This window comes from Beta vulgaris, chromosome 2 (genome assembly GCF_026745355.1).
Source record: "Beta vulgaris subsp. vulgaris cultivar EL10 chromosome 2, EL10.2, whole genome shotgun sequence".
Lineage (NCBI taxonomy): Eukaryota > Viridiplantae > Streptophyta > Magnoliopsida > Caryophyllales > Amaranthaceae > Beta > Beta vulgaris.
The window spans coordinates 36,285,966-36,309,478 of record NC_079203.1 but is presented as its reverse complement, the minus strand read 5'-3'; the positions used below and the strand labels follow the sequence as shown (position 1 = coordinate 36,309,478).

The 23,513-nt window shown below is 37.5% G+C and overlaps 1 protein-coding gene across 5 annotated transcripts in view; it reads right to left on the bottom strand.

Moving 5' to 3' along the window:
• Positions 1-23,276, bottom strand: part of LOC104886826 (E3 SUMO-protein ligase SIZ1) — a 28,810-nt gene extending 5,534 nt beyond the window's left edge. For 2 of the 5 annotated variants that reach the window (XM_019247866.3, XM_010671350.4), the window contains exons 1-16: positions 23,013-23,276; positions 22,699-22,851; positions 20,926-21,006; positions 20,733-20,775; positions 19,625-19,694; positions 18,619-18,781; positions 16,734-16,861; positions 15,421-15,489; positions 13,527-13,614; positions 13,370-13,445; positions 11,563-11,636; positions 8,396-8,503; positions 4,379-4,540; positions 2,918-3,022; positions 2,747-2,827; positions 1,614-2,673 (exon numbers count right to left, since the gene is read on the bottom strand). In XM_019247866.3, the coding sequence (XP_019103411.1) occupies positions 1,614-2,673; positions 2,747-2,827; positions 2,918-3,022; positions 4,379-4,540; positions 8,396-8,503; positions 11,563-11,636; positions 13,370-13,445; positions 13,527-13,614; positions 15,421-15,489; positions 16,734-16,861; positions 18,619-18,781; positions 19,625-19,694; positions 20,733-20,775; positions 20,926-21,006; positions 22,699-22,734 (2,344 nt within the window). In that variant the 5' untranslated portion in view covers positions 22,735-22,851; positions 23,013-23,276. Of the gene's footprint in view, positions 1-6; positions 353-1,613; positions 2,674-2,746; positions 2,828-2,917; positions 3,023-4,378; positions 4,541-8,395; positions 8,504-11,562; positions 11,637-13,369; positions 13,446-13,526; positions 13,615-15,420; positions 15,490-16,733; positions 16,862-18,618; positions 18,782-18,948; positions 19,581-19,624; positions 19,695-20,732; positions 20,776-20,925; positions 21,009-22,698; positions 22,852-23,012 lie in introns of those variants that run through there. The other 3 variants (XM_057392597.1, XM_048638971.2, XM_048638973.2) reach the window with 3 other exon arrangements.
• Between the last annotated feature and the right edge of the window lie 237 nt (positions 23,277-23,513).

Sequence of the window (23,513 nt, the reverse complement as noted above, 5' to 3'; positions counted from 1 at the left end):
TAGTACCCTGTCTTTTTATATTACAGCAGCATAGGAGGAAATGCATCCATACATCACGTCAGCACCACATTCTACGTAGGAGTAATTTATGTTGCAGCCTCACAGGTCTTTACGTTTTTAGCATTATATTGAACAGCAAAGATACAACGAGATGAAGTTAATTTTACAAATTACTACAGACCACAAAAATAGAGTTGTGACTTGTGATTAAGAAAAATTCACCGTTGATGTGCACCCAATCTTTTGAATCTTCACATATCTAAAATATTCGGTGAATGTACTATATGAGACACAACAGGAGACACCACATTGACCTTCTTTCGTACTCCCTCCGTCTTTATTACTTGCTATACTGTTGTAGGCACAAGTATTTAGGAAAGAAGAAAAGGCGTGGTGGGATCATAACTTTATGGGAAAATGACAAATATTTGAGAAGATGACAAATATAAAAGGGAATATTGGTACTTTTTGGTGGGCCATTGATACCAAATAAATAAATGTAGCAAGTAAAAGAAGACATCCATTTAAGAAAAATGTAGCAAATAGGAGGGAGTATATTATAATTGCCCCAACTTAAAAACATATATGTGTCATGTAAAATATATTTCATTGAAAGAATGTCACAGCTCACAAGATGGGGGTAAGACACTTAATAGAATTCTTACTTATAGATAGATTTTCTTCTTGAAGAAGATTGGTTTCTTCTTCTATTAAAAAGGAACAATACAAAAAACAGAAACCCAATATATCTCAGGAAAAGAAATGTTCAGTTCACTATTTTGTTTGGTCAAGGACGCTTTAAAACAAGATTTGTGTGGCCTAATAAAGTGATGCAACCTGTCTAATCAATGGACCAAGAACTGAGCGTTGCCATAATATGTCACACAGGATGACAACCATTAGCTACAATTGAACTTGCTATGTAAATGAAAATAGCATTACTTTAAAAGCAGAGATGAAGCCTGTTGATAGATTGTGAACCCAGACATTGCATGATCACTCATCTTTATATAAAAACTAATTTAGATAAAAGTGTTGGAACAGGAAACAAGATTGGGAACAAGCCGCCAACATCATCAGATATCACAATACTATCATGGAATATTCTTGATACAGTTAAAAGAACTCAGAAGTTCTTCTTGGCTTTAATGTTGTCAAAAGATCCTTCCCATATAGAGCAGAAAAATCCAATTCTTTCTATCTTTACTCTTTTTTATCCGTCACCTGAAAGGCTGAAACAATCTCTTTTCTCTTTGGACGTGAGTTGTGGATGACTGGATGGTACTTTTTCATGAAGACACTTACACAACAATAGAGACAACTTCGATTATCTAATGATATCTGTTAGTGCAAACGATTATCTAAATAATATTACCTTACTCAACTACTCATCCTTCTCCATCAAACATCAATGACTCATTACTGGTGACATTTGTCTACAAGTACATTACAAAAAAACAAAAAAAAAAGACAATTTTTTGTGCTGGAATAGGTATAAGAAAGATAAGTAATTTGGCCAAATAAATAAAAACCTGATATATGCTATTGCTATTCAGTGAAAATATCTAGCTTCAAATAAATATATCAAACAAAATTAAAGGTTGAATGTATACCTTCTCCGGACCTAAACTGGTTATATAAATTGGGCCCATTTTCACCTGCAGACTCGTGATGAGCCTCCCCATTGCTTCTCAAACTTTCGTTTGCACTAGCTCCTGTCTTCAAAGCAATCCAATCCTCAACAGGACTACTATTTATGATTGGCAGCTCATTTGTGGAAACAGATGGACATGAAACGAGAGCTTCCAAAGGGATATTCCCGTTAGCCGATGCAAACTGATGGTCAAACGAGTTGTTATGGGGATTATATGAATCAATCACGTGATGAACATGGTCTATAGTGGAGTCCGTGGTTAGTACACATTCAATAGGTCCTACGTAAGGTGTAGGATTATGCTCATCAAGCAAGGATCCTGACGTATCAAACATATCAAATCCAGAACCACCTGGCAAATTCGAAGTTGTGGGGGACTGAGATACCAGGAAATCCCCAGCATTCGCACTGAAAACCCTAGGGCCCTCATCAGAAGCAACAGGAGGGTAAGAACTGAGCATTTCTTCTGGGGAAGTAACTAAGCATCCTTCATTTTTGGTATGACAAACCACAGGAAAAGATTCAGGATGAACCAGACTGACATCATCATCTTCTGAATCACTTAAAATAATAATATCAGCACTTCCAGAAGGAAGATTAGAATTCTGGTTGTTAGATCCATATGCTTGGTCAAAATTAGGCATGCCCGAGCTAATTTCAGGTTCATTTTCAGAAACACCATATTGCTCAACATCTTGGTTAATACTAGGGTCTCCATCATCTTGAACATCTCCTGTGGTAGTGCTGCTCATTGTAATAATATTGTGCTCAACATTTTTAACTTCATTACTCTCATGTCCTTCAGCGTGCCAATCGACAACATCATTCTGCATGCCCAATTTTGAAGTATTGCATTCTAATACATTTTCTTGTGCAGTTAGTGATTTAGAAGGAACCTGGATCGAACCATCAGGGCAGTGCCACTGAGCAAGATCCCCAACTTCACGAGCTTTTTTTATTCGCCAATAACCATCAGGCCTCATGTCAATCTCATTTATCTCTTCTCCACAACTTTGCATCTACAATAAACAGAAGAGGTAAGGATTATACATAATGACAACAGGAAGAGACTAAATCAAGTTCTGGGACTACCTTTTTCAGAATAAGATTGAAGAAAGGGTCAATAATAATATCTTCAAGACAGTAGTTCTTCAGACAGATAGGACATTGCCACTGCAACCATCAAAAACAATCCAACATGCATCAGCTTTATCTGTGACAAGCAGATACAAAGAAAATCTGAATATACAGTGAAAATCTTGCCTTCCTAGAGCGTTCATTAAGTCCCACAAATGTTTCAAGATCAAAGCAGCCCATGTGTGCACAAGCTCTGAATCTTCCAGCAGTCCTCATCCTCGAGCCACTCATCTGTGTTTCATGCCCAAAACACCCCCCAAACCATTAAATAAAGGGGAAAAAGGAGAGAGAAAGAGATAAGCTTATTACGAACAATGCATAAAGTTTCACAGTTTTTGTCAAATGCCACAACTAGTTAACCACAAGCAGAAGCTGAGGAAAAACAAAACATCATAATGCACTTTTAACCATTCCCCTAAATTACCCGTAAACGAAACACTTTCTCCATTCTGAATTACTTGCAACACTTTGACCAAAATGTCAGAGCTTTTTAGTCGAAGTGTTGCAAGTAATACGGAATGAAGGAAGTAAGCAGAAGCTAAGGAAAAACAAAAGAACATCGTTATGCTATGTCCTAAAGTACTCGCTGGTCCATTTCCATGATGCGATCTGAAATTTGCTTGCTTCTAGACTAAATTGAAGTGTTAGGTATCCCAAGCTTCAGAGTCTTGAGTACTCAACATGGGTTCTTACATGGGATACCAAATAGCACTATCTTTCCCTCGATAAAAAAACAGCAATTATTATGCAGCAAAAACGACCTTTACATCACATATTTTCAACTTGTTATGCAGGCAGCTACATAACAAACCGTTTCAAACATGCCATTATATTTGGTACAGACTGGCAGAAGTCAGTCATCTATAAATTACAATTTGTTTACTTGTTTTTTGGATAGGCAAGGGGGAGCAAGTATACTTGTTTTTTTTTTTTTTTTTTTGGGGGGGGGGGGGGGGGAGGACTTGGTGATGGTGAGAATCGATCGCTCGACCACAGAGCTCGGAGGTGGGAAATATACCACTGCTCCACGCTTCACTCCATTAAATATTGTTTACACCTAGAGACTATGCCCCACAACAGATAGCACAGAGAAAATGAGCATGGTTAACCTTCATCAACTCGTCTTGAGAGAGTATAGAAGATACCAACTCAAATTATCTATCCATTCAAACTTGAAACACAATGAATTATGTCATGTGAAGATCTCCATTCTCTGACTCTATGACTATTGCCACAATTGCAATTATGGCTGAGATCACAATACTAACTCAAAGTCATGCAATTGATCAATTTTCAGATATCTCAATCGTCTTGCAAGGTAAGCCAAGAACATCTTACAAACATAATCACAGAGCACAATAGCCATATAGCAAACCCCCTTTCCCCCAAATTTCTCATTTGGATATGCCTGTCTACTGTGAAAACTGTGAGGGAAGAGGAAATGTTGTATTTCTCTATACTTTGAAATATATATGGTGACCATGCGAAAATCATAAAACTTTGCTAAAAAAATATCAACCAAATAAAGCTTTATATAATATTATGTTATACTTAGATAGATATACTTGTTTAAACATATCGACTTACAGGACAGCGAAGATTAACAGTGATTGAATCAGCAATGACCTCCAAGTCACTATCACTGTCATCATTGCCTGTTGTAATACCACCACCAATGCAGCGCTGAACCCGAGCAACTGCATCCTCAAATGGTTCACCATCAGATTCTTTGGGAATCATGCTTAGCACCTACACAAACCAAAGACAAAATGATTCCACGATACAATATAATGGACAGGTACACGATCTATACCAATTTGCACTTCCAGGCCGCTAAAACGTATGAACAATGTTGAAGACCTATGCAAGTATCAAAAGAAATAGAAAGATAAATCTCCTCATCTGGAAGATGAAGCTACACCTTATTTACAACATATTAGAACATAACTCATACATGCATAATTCCCATTATATCAAGCAACCGGTCAACTCAATTGATGGAATCGGGAGCAATGACTGAGCTAAATACTTCCCCAATCCCACAATGTTTGCAACATATTTGAATAGCCCAGAAAGTTTGCAAAGTTTTCAGCTTCACGACTATTTAGGCTAATTTGGTTCACCTGAAATAAGGTGATCTCATTAATCTTTTTTAATCTGATATATATTTTTGTTTCTGTTCGAAAATGATATAATATTTTCAAATCTATTCTGAACTTTTCAACCACCACCGCAACAATAAATATAACAATAGTAATAATCTCCATTACTGTTTATTATACTTCATCCATCTGTTACGAACGTTTATTATCAAACACGCTAACACATGGTTCAATATATAAGAGACCTACTGAAATCTGGGATACTTAAATTGCGCAAGCGATTCATTTCAAAGGCAAAAACAGTTTAAGCATTTCCCAACAGAAAACCATTTTGCCATTTCGGCATTTGATATCAGACAGGTTTATCACTAGACAGCATGCGGTACTACAGAGTGTCCACATAACATCAATCCGTCAACAGTGATTTCCTATTAATGAGATAGAAGAATTGGAATATACTTCCTCTGTTTTTCTAGGTGTACTATATTCTTTTTACTCCATTCACATGTTCCACTTTGACCTTATTTAATTATTTATACATAAGGAAAACCATAATCATGAGGGAACTTGCTAGATTCCTCTCCTCATATAGTTACATATATCATCTTTTAATAATATTTACTTATATATGATTAGATATACTTCCCCCATTTCGTTTTAAACGCAACAATTGGAGTGGCACGGACTCGTAGTTGAAATTTCACAAGGGGTGATTAGAAAAGGAGGGGCATGTGATTAACAAAAGGGTTGATCAACACAGGCTCCTACCGCCACCACCTGATCCACCGAGGCACCACCACCACCGAGACTACCACCACCTAATCCACCGAGGCACCGCCTCCACTGAGACTACCATCGCCACCGAGGCACTGCCACCACCACCACCATCGAGGCATTGCCACCACCACCACCTAGGCACTGCCACCACCGAAACGCCACCACCGTCAAAACAATACTAACACCACTAAACACCAATTTCACCACTAACACCATCAAACCGCAGAATACCAACACCACCGAAATCCACCACCAAACCCCAATTTACCATTTGAAACCCCAAATCAACCAAAAAAAAGAAGAGAAGAGATGTTGAGAGATCGGAATTCGAAGGACCCAGAAATGAGTACCTGTTGTTAGATTTTGTTTCTTTTCTTTTTGTTTGGGAGGAGGTTTCAGGATAGGGATAGAGCCAGTTCCTCCGTTATTTCGGAGGGAGTGAAAGGGAGACCAGAATTCGAAGAGAGAGAGAGAGATGGTGAGGACGAATTCCGGCCGGTGGTTGGGACGAATTCCGGCATATGGCAATGGTGGGGACGAATTCCGGAGGGTGGGCGTGAGGAGAGAGAAATTGGTGGTTGGTGGGAGTGAGGAGAGAGAAACCTAAGCGGGTGGGAGTGAGGAGAGAGAAACCTAAGCGGGTGGAAGTGAGGAGAGAGAAACTTAAGGGGGATGATGATGGAGGTCTACATGATCATTAGGTATAACTAAGTGTGGTTTAATTTTTTCAGTAAGGGTATTCTCCTAAATTCACACCTAAACTTAACAAAAATAATAAGTTTGAAATTGTTGCATTTAATTCGAAACTTCCCAAAATGGAAACTATTGCGTTTAAAACGAAACGAAGGAAGTATTAATTGTTCAAAGTTGTGCTTTGGCACATGTCAAAGCCTTTGGGTACAACCGAAAAAAACAGAGAAAATAGTAGTTATTGCAACAAAATTAAACCAACGCAAACATAATTCATAACAAAACAATCAAAGTAAATATTATGGTAACCAAAATAATAATGAAGAAGACAAAACAACTAGAAATATTATATAAAACTTGGTAAATTCACATTATGCAAAATACTAATATCATGATTGCAATAGTTAATTAGTTATTATTAGTATTATCATTATGTGATCACATTATTGTGAATGATTTGGATCGGGTAGTATTAGTATGCTAGTAGCAGTATCAATAATAATAAATGCTAATGAAAACTGAGTTATGGTGTTGACAAATAAGATACTGCGATGATATTTTTCTGGTGTAATTCTAAGTGTTTCTAGTCCAGCCTAATCTGATTTTAAGTAACTGAAGTAACAAAGTCTTAAATAAAGGGTCACTCAAATATAGCCAAAATATTTGAAATTTCCACAACTTTGTTTGCACTGCTAGTTGGACCATTTCTTATTGTTGACGATCTTCGAGCTGTTGCCATCAAATAGGAAAAAAGCTGAGTGCTTACGAGTAAAAAGGACTTAATAGTTGACCTTCTCTTTTTGCCTACACTTGTCATATTTCAACAGTTCATTCTAAGGTTTCCCAATATGTCTACACTTGTTAAAAGTATAGCAAAAAAGAAAACTTACAATTAATGCTCCAACAAAGTTGACCCAACTACAGAAATAAACAAAACTAATCCCAGATATGAACTTCCTTTAATGCTGCTTTAAATGAGGGCAGCAGAATTGCCAGCAAGAACAATTATAGAATGTTAACTTATAAAATCTTCATTATTCTATAATTCTAAACATTTTGGCCTTTACCTCTACTTTGTAGATATGGTATTCCTACAAGAAAACACCATTGCTGATCACAGTTACACATTTTTGTTGACAAGGTTGATTACTGGTATTATTTTCCATATTTATGTAGTTTGATTATAGTTGTTGGACCACCAAATAAGTGGGTTTCTTAGTGTTCAGCATGTAGCAAGCATACTCTAGATCAGATGTATCACTAAACAATCCCTTCTTACCTACCATGAAAATATTCATCAACAGATACCCTTTTGACTAAATGCCTACTTGAAACAACCACATTGTCAACATAGCACATACATATTTGCAATTGTACAAGAAACATTTTATACATCAAACTACCCCCCCCCCAAAACAATCCTTCTAAGTTCTATCCTTGCCATAGCACATGCCTCAGTTAAAAGAGGCATAAATGGTGTGGCAAAGGACTACAGCTAATTACAAAAAACTAAAAAGTTTCCAAGAAAGCTCCGACCAAGGGGATAGACAAACAACAATAAGCCAATACAACTACTTACGGAGATGCTGGGACACAAATGAAGTACGAGTATGGATCCAGGTAATAATTCGTAAGACACAAGGATTCACTTAAAATACCAAACAAGGAAATTCACATTACCACCCTAACTAGACTATTGTCTCATAAATTATAACCACCTGTTATTTAAAATCACCCTTAAGTTTTTTTCCTAGCCACCCTTCACCAAATTTCATCAATTCAACCTTCAACCCACACCCATACAGACCGTTCTCAAATCCCACCCCTTCCTCTTCCACCACCCACAACAACCTATCACCCCTCCACCTCGAAAACACATCAAGTAAACATCGATTGACCGTTGCAACCTTTAGAGATGGAAACCACATCACCTTACACAACCTTCACCACCTAACCAAGTTATAAATGATTTGTAACAGCATACTAAGTTCAACTTCAAATTGATAATATCAAAATTCAAAAGAATAGAAGATACCTGCTCAAGTGTACGCCTTCTCACAAGTCTGACTCCAAAGCAGAAAGTACGGGCATCAACACATGACAAAGAAATCTTGTTGACTCCTTCCATGACGTATAGAGTAATCTGCAAAATTCACTGTTCAGTGTAGTTTCTAATTTTGACAAGTGAATGCATGGATATAAAGGGATCATGAGAAGCAAACGACAAGCAATAATGTCTCATGCCATATCAAGTATATTGTCTCTCAAGGTGATTGATTCACCATCGGTTGCATTAGCAGGGGGTTTAACAGGGAATATCTATTTTTTTAGCAGCTGCGTGCAGCTGCAGAGACAAGACTTGCAACGAGCAGCTAAATGACCCGGCTTCGCACTTGGCTGATGCAGATACTAGAACTGATCAGGGAGGCCATCTTTATCCCTTCTCCTCATGTCGCACTTCTTCAAAGCCTCATGTGGAAAAGTTCGATCATGATCTCTTCTTCATTATGAGTTTTTGAGAGAGTTAAGATGGGGTTTTTTCCTTCAAAACGGGCTTTGGATGTCTTTGGTTATGTAGGATAAGCAGGCTTTAGTCAGGGAAATCATAATTAGGGATAAAGCCTGCACTTTATTGCCTTAAACTGGCCCCTTCCAGTCCTGTATTTTTAAATGTTCAAAGAAAGAGGGTTTTGGTGGATCACTTGATATATGGCTCATGTTGCAAATCGAGGCACATATTTCTCCTTTATAAAGAAAGGTTTACATTTAAAGAGAGTACAAAAAAAAATAGAAAATCTACCCTCAAGTTGAAAAGAATTCTACAGAAGGCACTCGTTCTTTGAGTCTATGGAACCAAAAAAACTCTTGAAAGTCACAGCTGCCTTAAGCCATACAAAACACTAGAAAAGTCTGTCCCACAAAATATGATACAGAAACTCGGAAAACGTGAGAGTTACACTGCAACCACACAGGCCAGAAAATTCCCATAGCAGCATGGAACCACAGCAAATTTGACGGAGAAACCTGATGCAGTAGCAGCTCTCTATCCTCTGAACTAGATTGTGGAAGGTGACTTCAAAGTTGTTTAGTACACTATGGAGATATTAGTTTGTTCAGTGGACAGATAGACATGAGAGAGTTTGGGCTTCATTAGCGATTCTGAGCTGCAGGATCCGCTGTTAGGAAATGCAAAATATGGTCGCCTGGTCGGGCTCGGCACAGTGAGTGCTATATGTTTGATTGTTTATTGTATACTTAGTTTTAAAAGGCACAAGGCGCACCGAGGCACAAGGCGCAAGGCGACGGAAGGCGCAAGGCGACGGAAGGCGCAAGGCGACGGAAGGCGCAAGGCGACGGAAGGCGCAAGGCGACGGAAGGCGCAAGGCGACGGAAGGCGCAAGGCGACGGAAGGCGCAAGGCGACGGAAGGCGCAAGGCGACGGAAGGCGCAAGGCGACGGAAGGCGCAAGGCGACGGAAGGCGCAAGGCGACGGAAGGCGCAAGGCGACGGAAGGCGCAAGGCGACGGAAGGCGCAAGGCGACGGAAGGCGCAAGGCGACGCATCTCGTAGGCGAGGCCCACCTTTGGTACTAAATCCTTAATAATCAATAATAAAACATGTTACATAATCATTATAATAAAAAAATATAAGCTACTGTCCATATTTTTTATTCGCTATTTTGTAGATTTTATGATTGCTTATTTACAGTATATCAATGAAATTAAGTTGCTAGTTTAAAAAAAAAAAACCTTAGGTTAAGAAGAACAAAAATCAGTGATTTGAATCATTTGATATTTCAAGAAAAACAAAAGGAAGGCAGAATAGAAGATTAGAAGGACTAGGAAAGGAGAGGATAGGGAGATAAAAAAGATCAAAGAAACAAAAGAGAAAGAAGTCACGTGAGTGAACAACTTCAGTTATAAAGGGCAAAAAAAAAAACAAAGATAAAATCTGGTAAAGAGGAGAGAGAAAAACAAAGGCTGAAAGCCTCGACAGTTCCACCACCACCAAGAAAGAGAGAAACTTTTAGAGAAGAAGAAAAGAAGAATAGAAGAAAGAGAAGATCGAGAAGAGAGAGAGATCAAAGAGAACTTACCTCAGATCTGTTCACCAGCGGCGACCACCGTCCATTTGTCGCTAAACATCAGGCGAGGATGCCTGCCGGCTTTGTTTGTCCAGTCTGGGAGTCCGGCGACCACTCAATTCAACACAAATCTCAATTTTGCAAATTAGGGTTTTTTTGTACCCAAATTAGGGCTTTTAATTTTTAGTTGAAATTTGAGATATTTCATGCAATTAGGTGAGGGCTTTTGCTTAAAATGTGTGATTAAAAGCTAAGGTAACATTTAATTTAAGATTTTCATCGTCTTCTTCTTTGAATACAACCAAGATCGACATTTCTGCACCTCTTCCCTACAAGCGCGGGCCTCGCTGCGCGTCACCCAAAGGCGGCAAAAGGACGCGCCTGGCTTCACCTCTCGTCGTGCGCTTCGCCTGACTTGGCGGATGTGTTTTGGCTCGTGCCTCTACTCGCCTAGCGCCTAGGCGCGCCTTGAGCGCGCTTCTTAAAACTAAGATCGAATACTTGACGAGGTTGAGGAATAACTTTGCAGCCACATAATAGGAGGTATTCAACCATGTCCTAATCACTTTCCTCATTCTCCCCTTCAGTGTCATGGTATTATATCCGGGCTGCGTCTCCGCATCGCAACCACTTCGTAAAGGTTTTTGGGCTTACAACGACCTCAACATAAGGCCGCAACAATTGCAAAAGATCAGCATTGCCTGTGAAAGTGGTTTCGCAATCGAGGTTTAAAATCATGTTCAGCGTGCTCCTCTTCAGTGAAAACCGATACAGTTCTGTGTCAAAAGACTCAAAACATGTGGACTACACACATGGATAAGGAGGAGAAAGTAAACGATATTTGAGGGTTACCAGGGAGGATATTTACAAACATTGGCGATATTAGACCATTAATGCAACTTGATAGCACTTTGGTTCATGAAAGTGGTAGAGAGGCCTAAGATTCAGGATTTGCATTCAGATCCAATTCATTCTCATTGGGGAGTATGACAGGACAAGCCCTCAAGGAGATGAGGTAAGACCAGCAGTTACTGAAATAACTAGGCATGATGAAGCTGTACGAGTATTGATCATTTCTTAAAGAGCGTAAGAACAATAAATAAGGGACACATACTTACTTTTGCACCATCATCACGTCCATTAGCTCCTAATATCTGTGAAGCAGCTCTACTCACAGTCCTGACTGCAACACCTAATAACATTAAAACCAACCAGTAAGCAAACAGACGACAGGAATGATGAAGCTGTACAAGTATTGATCATTCATTAACGAACATAAGAACAATAAACATGATATAGCATTCTCTACTACCAGCTTAACTCCATTAACTTGAAAAACAATATCATCCATCATCTTCACACTCCTTCCCCATTTTCGTTAGGTTTTGGAGCTTATGTAGTTATGTGGTACTTCAATTTGAGGAATCCGATCATACTGAGAGTAAAAGAGGTCCTAATCGTCATATCAGTGGTAGAAATGTCACCAATAGTGTCCCATCTTTCATTTTACAAAAGAGCTGTGACCCACAAGTAAGTTATTTAATGGAACTTCTTTTCACTACTGTGCTAACTGCTAAGAGACTAACATTTCTGATGTGCGTGACAGACTTGTTTGTATGAGAAATTCTTCGGCTGAATTTGCTCTTCATTAGGACCAAAGCTCCAAAAGCAACACTTTGGGAACAGGTTTGGGAGAAAACTGAGCTCTCTCATTTAGTATGAATGTGACCAATAAGGAACATACTCAAACATGAAATCTTGAATTTTTGAGTTGCAAAACATAAAGTATGCATGACATAGGATGTATAAATAAAGAGATGAGTCACAACTATAAAAACTTCAATAAATCAATAGAATTTAAGTTTTTTAGCATCTCCATCAGGTAGTTTAGAAAGTTAACTTTCCCACACAAACTAACGCTCTTGATTTCTGTATACAACACATTTATACAATAACAAACAGCACACACAAAACACACACATAATAAAAGAAATGAGGAGCTTGGATTTTTTAATTCTTTACTTTAGTAATTTTCCAAACCATGTAAAAAGGGATCACACTGCATAACTCTGCTAATAAATCCTTCCTCAGGAAGCCAAGCATAATTGACTTGAAATTCAGTGCTTCTGGCGGAAAATGCAGCCGTTCTCATAACATGGAAAGGCAACTAAAGCAATTTGACAAAGAACAGAGAGAAGCTACATCCGGCCAGTGGAAGATTCTCATTCTAGTCAATTGTTTGGACATCCAAGGACCAAAGTTGAACGATCAAGTTTCTTTCATATATAAAGGAAGCAATTGCTATGTGGTCTCTTCGCTTAACCACTAACAAGATGCAACCCAAGAAAGGATTTATTCACTTCTCTTACTTCTAGCTTCATTAATCACTAGCCTTATATGCACGCTATGCGTGCGAAATCATATATTCTTTAATTACTTCTAGTAATAATTTTCGTCAAAATTGAAAAGGGAAATTGTAGTGTCAATGTGTGTTTTATTGTTTGCAAATGATGAAGAAGATAATATAATGATGAGGAAGAAGATGTAGTGTAACTTGATTTAGGAGTTGGAGATAGATTAGGGATTTTTATTTGTTTTTTTGTGTAGATATGGTTGGCAGTTACCCTTCTCTTTTTATTTTTATTTTTTTCCCTTTTCTTAATTTTTGGTGTCCCCATGTGTTGCCTTATACAATAGAGATTTGCCCTTCTTGCTTCACATTACTTAACCTTTTGGGATCCTACAGGCCCTCATGGAGTACTTGCATTACATTCCAAGCTTAGAGAAATCAATTCATATAATAAGGTTGAACAGCATACTGACAGAGAGCTTGAAGCAGTCACAGAAGGCGTCAGAAGAAAGAAGTATTTCAGTTGATAATTCAGTAATCATCCAAAGTGCATAATAATTCAAACATTAGCATACCATTGACCTGCAGATCTGCATGTAGCGGCCATTGCATCCTAAATGGAACACCGTCATTGAAAAGCATGCACCAAACCTGAAAAAAAAATTGTATACTTAAAAATTATCAAGTAACAGGAATTCATATGCTCTCAGCAAGCAGAGTGCAGAAGATAACCTGAATATCATACTCTGTTTTATGCAGCAAATCCCTATCAGCCCTTGTCAATTTGAAGCTCTTTTCGACAGTTACATGTGGGTTTGTACTGAACAGCAAAGATACATGAAGTTAAGTATACAGATAACAATCTAATTAATCACAAAGGCAAACATCACCTGAAAGACAGCTTAAAAACTCAAGAGCATCAAATAGAACATCCTTTACACTTGAAACAACACAATGGCTCCATAATAATGAGATTGAGTGATGGATGTCATGATTCTTTACCTTCTTGTAGCTAGCACTCGCTTGGTGCCCCTTTTACATGCTATCAAAATTAATATTCCTTTGCAGTTTTTGGCTCTCGTATGAGCCTTGGAAAGAGCTTTTCCTCAAACCTTATATATCTCCAGCTAACCTCACATTACTTTCCTGTAACTATTGAAAACCAAAGCTAAATGCAAAAAGATAAATGAAACTCTCCATAACAACTCAAGTTTGTGCTAACTTCAAATCTGACTATAGCATTCTGATACACAAATTATCACAGTAACCCCCTCACCAGTTTTGGATTCTCCTATAGACCTTGATAGGCTAACTTCAAGTCTGACTATAGGATACTTATACACAAATTATCACAGTAACCCCCTCACCCATTCTGGATTCTCCTATAGACCTCGACAACTTGCCTCATCTATCTAAATCTAGAAACAATGGGTCTCTCTTTATCTCTCTCTCTCTCTCCTCTTCACATGACCTCCTTAAATTGTGTGTCATCCCTGTAGTGTTGCAATCAATATGAACTAGAGGAAGTATGAATACAAAAGAAAATTGAGTGACGACTTGAGCAAAATTATAAATGTCACAAAATACCCATGAGAATCTCAAATGATTAGCAAACAATTAGAAATAATAAATATGAGCCTTTATGGGCCTGAAATTTCGAGGCTCTGTTATAAGCAACCCTGAAATTTACAAACTCGAGTCTACCGTATTTATGCGCTTGAAACCACACCCACACACATAGAAACATGTATAAATATAAAAAGTTCCGAGGGGGGGGGGGGAGAAACAAGCAAACGTCTCATATCCCGTACAGTAAAATGCTTTCTTTTCTATATGAAAAAGACCGAAGGGATATATAGTGCATAAAACAACTATTTATAGCAACTAGCAACTAGCAACTAGCAACTAGCAACCAGATAGAAGCACCAGAAAACTGGAAACGCACAAAAACAACCAATAGTACCCAAAACATTTGAATCCCCTATAAAGATCAGCAACTGTCAAGTGGAAAGCAAGAATGAGATGCTCGGAAATAAGCTTTCTACAACAACAACAACTAAGCCTTATTCCCAAGGTGATTGGGGTCGGCTAACATGAATCGTCAACTGGAATCGTGACCAGAGGAGATGGCATCGTCAAGAGTGATAAAAGTTTTTTTTTTTTTAAAAAAAAAAAAAACAAGGTTTACACCAAAAAGTGTTTAGAAAAGGTTTTAGGAAATAAGCTTTCTAAAGAGCTTAAATTCAGGTTATAGTGGGTCAAGGAACTCAAAGTCTCAAACTAAGATTAGGTGTTTGGGAAACAAAGAAAAAGGTTAAAGATTGAACACCTTACTAATAATCAGCCAATTCTGTAAACTGTAACTATTACCTGCTCAGGTCAGGTTCTATAGTCAACCAAAAACTTTTTGCCAAAAACACAACGAAACATTGAAAGAAGAGCTCAACACATATTAGAAGTATATAGTAAAATAAGAAGCCTCTAAATGACACAATATAGAAGATGAAGCAGATGTTGATCTAAAGATTTAATCCCTCTCTTGTATAAGCACAGAGTTGCACGTACAAATACTTTGATTATACACCATAAAAGATTGGATCATAAGACACTGAGAAACTTTGCATACCCATCAACAGGAAGTGTGGAAGATCCTAACTTGACAGGGTACAGTGTATGAGCCATAGTTGCCCAAAAGCTGCATACAGGCAGTGAAATAAATGAGAAAGAGTTGACAAAAAGAATTAAAGTTTAACCACACAAAATATTACGTACTTTTCTGGTGAAACTAGAAGAATATATTACAAGCATAAAACACAAGAGAACAGTCTACTACTTCACTACCCAGTGGCTTCCAGCATCCAGACAATAGATAATGAGAGGTTCAATCAAAAGACTCTTTCCTCTCAGTACTGGCAGAAAGTTACACACCAAATCCAAGAACTGCTATCTAATGCCCTATCTTTGTTCGGAATGGGGCGTATCAGAATCTATCAAATTGCATCAATATCAAGGCATAAATTTGCAGCCCACTTCAAGGTTCCTATCCAGCTCAAGTTTGTTCAAGATTTTGCATCAACGCATATGTATGTATGTCACAGTAAACTTCCTCTAAATCGCAAAAAAAAGCTGCCATGTGTAGCTCATAATGAACTAATGATTTATTAACTTCTATATAATTAGAAGATTAGTTTTGCAACTCACATTCCAAAAAATAACTTAGATGAAGCTGAAATGCTAAATGATATAAACTTTGAGTAATGAACAAGTATTATATGGTTTCTACTTTCTAGGCTAATGACTATAAATCTACAATACATCTAACAGTAACGTTTGAGCGCAAAAGAAGGCGCATAACATGGTCATGCTAATTATTGAAAGAATATGCAAGCCGAAATGCAGAATTATACAGCTTATGTAGACTGACAAAAAAGCTTTCAGTACAATTGTATCTCGTAATATCTAACATTTCAAGTTTCTGGTTATCATCCTTCAAACAATTACTGCGATTTTATAGCTAACGGCCAAAACAGCATAAAACTCCCTCTGTTTTATTGTTCCCCTTTGTTTTTCATACATACCAAAAAAAGTAAAATATTAACAGCGGGGTCATTGGAGTCACTTACGTAGTTTTTGTGTGAGAAAGAACGCAAAAAAAGGAAAAAATGACATAATTATCTAATTTTCACCCGTCTTCTCAAATGATCCCAACTTTGAATTATTTTAAAATAATCAAAAATTTAGGGGGATACCTTCAAGAAAAAAAACAGTTCGGATTATTTTGAGAAAATCCCCTCAAAAGGTGGGATTATTCTAAAATAATTTAATGTTGGGATTATTTCGAGAAAACTGGTGAAAGTTGGGATAATTCATGTCCATAAAAAAGAGGGAGCACTAAACAGATAACTGCATATATATAGGGGGCAGAAAAAATTTACATACGGGTCAGCACGTTTCACTCGACAAGTTTCACATAAAAACAGAGTTGGAATAGGCATCTTCTCCGTAGGCTTCTCAGGCACGATCACACAACTGTTATGTTGCCATACATTGCAATCTGGATCCACACACTGCACCGGCAACAATGTTATTAAAGCCCATTCCCTTTACATTTTTTTTGGCAAATGAGAGATGGAGAACAGACAAAAGAAAATCACACCGAACAAAAGAGCTTTATAGTTTATGGAAAGAATTTTAAAACCTTGCCCTGTTTGGCAACTAGAGTGTAGAGTTTAGAGTTTGTTGTTAGAGTTTTAACTTTTTGTTCAGCAGTTTGACAACTTTTTTTATAAATGTGTTTGGTAACAATTAACTGATTGCTAAAAGCTTATTGTCCTTTATTTGTGTAAAATGACATTTATAGACATTTTGATACATATGGGTAGTATTATTCTTAGAGGCAAAAAAGTCATTGAACATATTTTTACCTAATCCTCTAAAGAAAAAGCTCCTATTAGGAGCTTTTTCATTTTGAGATTTTTTATTCCAAAACTCTCTCTAAAACTCTCTTTTACCAAACACCTCTTTTAGAGTTTTTAACTAGTCAAAATTCTAAAAGTGGTCCAAAACTCTCTTTTTGCTCCAAACCTCTGATTGCCAAACACCCCCATATACTCAATTATTTCGGAAAATGAGTGTCAATTCAATGCAGGCATGGTACAACTAATTCATAGGTTGGAAAATTTGAAGGGCAGCAGCCAGAAGAAACTTCATTGCAGAGGATGTGCTAGAGTACATAACTTAGTCTTGCTAGCAGGTGCAGCTTTTGTGCCGAAGAGTAACACTTTGTTTGGTAATTTTTTAAGTAAAGGAAAGGAAAGCAAGGAAAGGAAGGGAGGAGATGGGAAAGGAGGGGGGGAAAGTGAACTAAACTTCCTAATGTTTGGTTAATAAACAAGAATTTAATCAATTATCTCTTTCCTTCTGAATTCCTTCAATTTTGGGAGGAAAGGGAAAAGGAGATTTATTAGGTTTTTTGTCCTCTCACTTCCTTTCTTTTCCAATTGAATCCTTATATTTTTTTACCAAACATAGGAAAGTCTCTTTTTTCTTTCCATTTCCTTTCTTTTCCAATCCAGTTCCTCCCTACCAAACACACGGTGTAAGTCTGTAAACTCATTATGTTTAATAATTTTTGAGCGATGGGAAAGGAAATCAACATTTATCAGCTGGTCCCTTGACATCAATGTTGTGCTAGTGAATCCGAAAGTAAAATTAATGAGGGCTTGGATCACTGGAAATGTGGAATCTGATTCTTCTGGTAATGCATGTGGAAGGCAAGAGCCTAGTTAGTATTTACAGGCAAAGCTTCTTAATATTGCATTTTCAAAATTTCGCTTATATATTGTTAAATGCTTGGAATCAAACCTTGATTTTGTGGATAAAATTACGTGTTAGCCTAAGGGGAAATGTTTATCATATCAAACCCTCATTTTTTCCTAATAAACACCAACCTCAATGAAGTCTTGCTCTTTATAATTCGTCCTGTTTGTATAACCGATATCAGATGTCAATAACCTAATAGCTTCAATCCAGCCAACAAATAGTACTAAAGAAAGGTGCAGATACAGGGGCAATATGAGGAAGTAAGATTTTAGCACTGGAAAATTCTTGATTAAAGGTAGTACTGTATCTTTTTTTTTTTTTGGTTCTTCAATCCAGGTCCAGCATCAATGTGTTTAGAAATTAGAATAAAGCTTATATTATGAAGGCTAAAAATCGACAAATAATATGCATGTTAGCGTAGCAAGCCATGTATCCATAATGGACAGAAAAGGGTGGCCAACTCCCATAAATGACTACTAATCAAAAGTACACAGAACTTCACCTGAACCAGCTGGCCACCACAGGGCACTTCACTACCACAAGGACATCGGATTTTCTTTTCCAACTCAAGTGATTCTTCTGCTTCCTCTTTAGGCTGCATTCTGCTGCTACTTGAACTATTTTGTTTCTTTGCATTTGAGCCATTAATTAATGATTCCATCTTTCTGACCTCCAAAGAAAAGCACAATTTCAAAATAATACCAGAAAAAGTGTACGCATTGGAACAATTGGGGAATCCATAACCTCATAATCAGTAATACGGGGAAACAAAAATGGTTGCACATAACTATACATTATCCCTATGAACTCATTCGTTTTTGTTCCTGATCACCTTAGTCCTAGATGTGTGCCTCAGAAATACCATGTAGAGGCAATGACCTGCGATGAATAGCTGTCCACCTCGGCAAATGTGCAAAGGGCTCAGTGCATCAAACAAATCAGGGACAGTGCATCAAACAAATCAGGGACAGAGACTAGCCATTGACCTCTTGTCATTTTCTTTGTTTCATTAAAGAAAAGCACAAGGCCAATTAGCTTCTGTTGAACAAACCCAGAGGCTGACAGGTAACTCAAAAATGCAATATTGCCTTAAGAGTCGGGTTTTCGAACACAATGGTCATGAACATACGTATTGTGAATAACAAATGGGATGAGAGGGCCTGATTATATACACATGAAAATGAGATGTTGTCTCAGGTCTTACACCAAAAGATACCTGAATCCCAACAGTCTGTTGGGCTGTGATATCATCGAGCATACTACAAAGAAACCAAAAAAGTACAGAAAAGAGCCACATGATGTTTATTATCAGGCATTACCCATCCCATTAGTTATTAAATAATAGTCATTCACTATTTCCAAGGTCAGGTATAACTATAGGCTAGGCATGAAGCAAACTGGAAATAGCTTTTAGTGTTAAAAAATAGAAGGTCTGCTGGAAGAAGAACCCTTTTCCTCAATGTAAGACTCTAAAATTCTACATACACAACAAGTGGAAAGTAGTTCACCTGTAAGCATCATCAATAATTTCCACCAGTCTTTCCTTCCCACCGACACTATTTTTGAGCAGACCTGGAGCTGTATATAAGCAGCTGATGTAAATATTTTCTTCTAGTGTATCCATCAAAACCCATATAAGCGTATGCAAAGAAAAAAATCCATCCAAATACATTAACATGTGAAAGCAAGCAGGAAATTGATGAAAGATGTAGAAGACACATATATTGGACAAAATCAATTTAAATGGTTTAGATTACCTTAAAATTTTAAAAAAGATGGGCATGTAGAAGCCAACCTGTGGCCTGTCTTTTCAGAATAAGTTACCCTATCGATTAACTCAGAATAAGCTTATCTTGTAGAGATACCTACTTTAATTGGGTCAAATGACCTACGACCTAAAGATCACGTCACCACCACCTATGAAACTCCCAACCTACCCATTAACACCATCCCACCCACGAAACCACAACCTCACCTACCCAAAAACCCTCCACTACCCATAAAGCCCCAACTGCACCCCTGAAAACGCTCCACCGCCTACTCGAAAAGTCATCCCACCTGTGAAACCCCTCCACCACCACCCCCAAACACTCCACAGCCACCCTTTTTTCAATTATGAAAAATTAAGGATTTGCAGTTGTCTTGCGTCGATATGAGATTCGGTGCTGAAATTTGGAGGAAGAAGTTTTCAGTTTTGACAGGGGAGGGGAGGGGGTTGGCCAGGAGCGTGGGTCGGGTGGTGGTTTCGAAGGGTGGGGGAATAGTGCAATGGGAGGGGTGGTGGTTGGGGGTGGGTTAAGAGAGGACAGGAAGAAAGCATGGAGGTGAGGGAGGAGAGAGAAATCAGCGGTGGAGGAGGGAGGAAAGAGAAAGTGGAGGAGGGAGGAGAGAGATAAGGTTTTTTAAATAATAGAAGTAAGAAAATAAGACCAATTTACGTATGACATGTCTCATCCTTAACCTGTTAAACATATAGCAAATACCCCCCCGGCCCCCCCTCCAGTCTCAACTCAGGTAGTGACTTTTAACCGTACCTAAATATAAAAAAATTAAACAATCAAAGGAGGGTATCGTACAACTATATATGACAAAAATAAAATAAAGGTTGAAACTCACTGCCTTCATCATAAAGCAAAGCCACGATTCTGTCCATAAGATCCTACATACAAGAAAATTTGATAAACGAAACTCTCTCAAACCAGGATAGAGTAAACAGACAAAAAAATATCTAGAACAACATTGTATATTATGCAAAAGCAATACAACAGTTAGTATCTCCAGATTCTGTATTAATATATGCAAGTCTTACCTGCTTCTTCCCTTGCTTCGTAAGGCCTACTTGAGTTAGTACATCTTTGAGCTCTTTGATCCGGAATTGTAGCAGCTTCTCCTGCAAATGCAAGAGGGATTAGGGAATGCATATTACACAAGGCTACTTCATTACAAAGTTATCTTTAAACTCTGAAGATTTTCTCTCAGAGATGCCACTGGAAAATGCCAAGAAAATTCTTCCATATACTATTAGAAAATGGCGCATGAAATGGAAAGCATAGATAATAGAAACATTCATCATATTTAGGCTACATAACTCAAGAGAAAGGACACTGAATTTCTCAATAGTCAACATCACGCCTCAAAAATACAACAATCACAAAACAGGAAATTTAACAAGATAAGATCAGGCCCATAAAAAGAATTAATATCAGCATTCATTGACACAACAAACTGTCTCTTTCTCCACTGATTATGAAAATCATTTCAGCAGTAAGACCTTTCTTTTACCCCCCTATACTTGTCTCTCTAAATGGGCAGTAAGAGAAACTTATATTAACAACCAACTGACAATCCGGTTTAGTTTCAAGCATGATTTAGTTGCACTGCACACACCATCACCATAAGAATGAGAAAGCATACAACTTTCTGCTGATGTAAATTATTTCTAGATGAGGAATGGACAACAGGAATAAGTTGGAGCAGCTAATGTCTCTATAGTCATCTACATACGAACGGTTGCTACATAATAGCTAGTATAGGGCATCGATGATATGAGACAACAATGTTAATTTTCAAGCCATGTCCAGCTTGTCTACTTTTGGTCTTCAGGATCCAAAAGAGCCATTTAAAGATCAAAACCAAAAGTTAGTCTCTAGTCTCTCCTTCCCTCCAATATAACATACCAACCGGCTAATACCATGCCTCAACAGCACCTACAGCTAAACACATGCTTACACGTAACAAAAGATAAGATAGATTGATGTCTACTCTCCATTGTTCACCAGAATGCGAAAGAAACAAATGAACAAGCATCACATCACTTGATAGAACAGGAGTTTATCTTCCACACATCACTTAGGAGTCAAAACCAATGCTTATATAGAGAGCAACATTAGAAACAAACTTGGCGATGAAAAGTAACCATCTCACAAGCAAATCTAATAATTTTTAAAGTTTTAACTTCTTAAAATTACAATCCTTACTTCCCTAATAAATAAAAAATCCGAAAGAAATAACAAATCATGTCAGTTTACTATGAGATTCTGAAGTATGGTCCACAACTTCCCGTTTATATGAGAATAAGAGAAGTACATAGTGGATAATTCGAATTCCAACAATCCTCAACTAGTAAAACAACTCTTTCATCTTACTCTCCCTCTCTAGAGGGTCGTTTTACCCAATCGATACTCCTGCAGGCTATAATCTATTATGTCTGCGCAATATCCATAGAGAAAAGGCCAAAGTAACATTGAAATAGAAACCCTTTTGAGCTAGTTCAGCAGTAAGGCCCATCCCCACCACGCCCTCCACTTCCCATTTCCCTGGTAATTGACATATACACTACAATCCCATTATAGATGGCTAACCCAACTAATTGCAAAAAATGATTTAACCTTTGTTATCAATACTAAAAACAAATACTTTTATCACGGATCACCAGCCTCTCAAACAACAAAATTCAACGTGCAACAGCGAAAAAAAAAAGTACCTGAATCAATCCAATAAATTCAAATGTGCAAATTGTGAATTAGAAGAATCTCCACACAACCCAAAAAAAATAAGAACTAAACAACTTAATTATACAAACCTTGCAAGCGGTGATCAAATTTTCATCCATCTCCATAACCCTACTCGCTGACAATCACCCTTATAATAACTGATCGACAGAAAAACTCTGCCAAAACAATGAATTTGAAAGGAATTCACAGAATACCCATCCTTATAACTCAGAAAGCACCACCTACAACAAATTTAAACCAAAAACCATAATCCATGCAACTTTAGAATGTAAAAAAATTGACAGACCAAATTACTCGCTCAACATAATCAATAAAAAGTAAATTGCACACAAAAATTGGGGCAAAAAAATCCAAAGGAAAGAGAAGAACAAAAGGGCATTACTCAAATTGAAGAGCAAAGAAGACCCAAAAATGGATTCTTGCAGAAACCCAAAACAAAGGTCTCTCCCTAAATACGGGTAATTGTGAATTGTAAAAGTGGGTGAAGTGTGAGAGTACTAGGTTTTGAAAGAGTGACTGACAGGTATCTTTATTAGTTCTGGACTTCTGGGTTTGAGCTGTGTTGTAGAACTCAATTTATGAGAAAAGTTGTTTAGTTTTTTGGGGTTCTTTTGCTTTGTGTTCGAGAGACGAGAGTTTTTAGGCAAAGACGTTGTTTCCTATTTATTCCTTCTAAATTCTTTTTGGACGGGAGAAGACTAACGGAATAGACTCGAGTCTAGAACCCATCTTCTTTGGCTAAGTTCGTTAGTAAGGCTACGTTTAATTCACCTTATTTTTGCTTATTTCAGATCTAATCAGATCAGATCAAATCAGAAAAAATAAGTTCAGATCAGATCAGATCAGATCATGCTTATATTTTAAAATCATTTTACTATTAAAT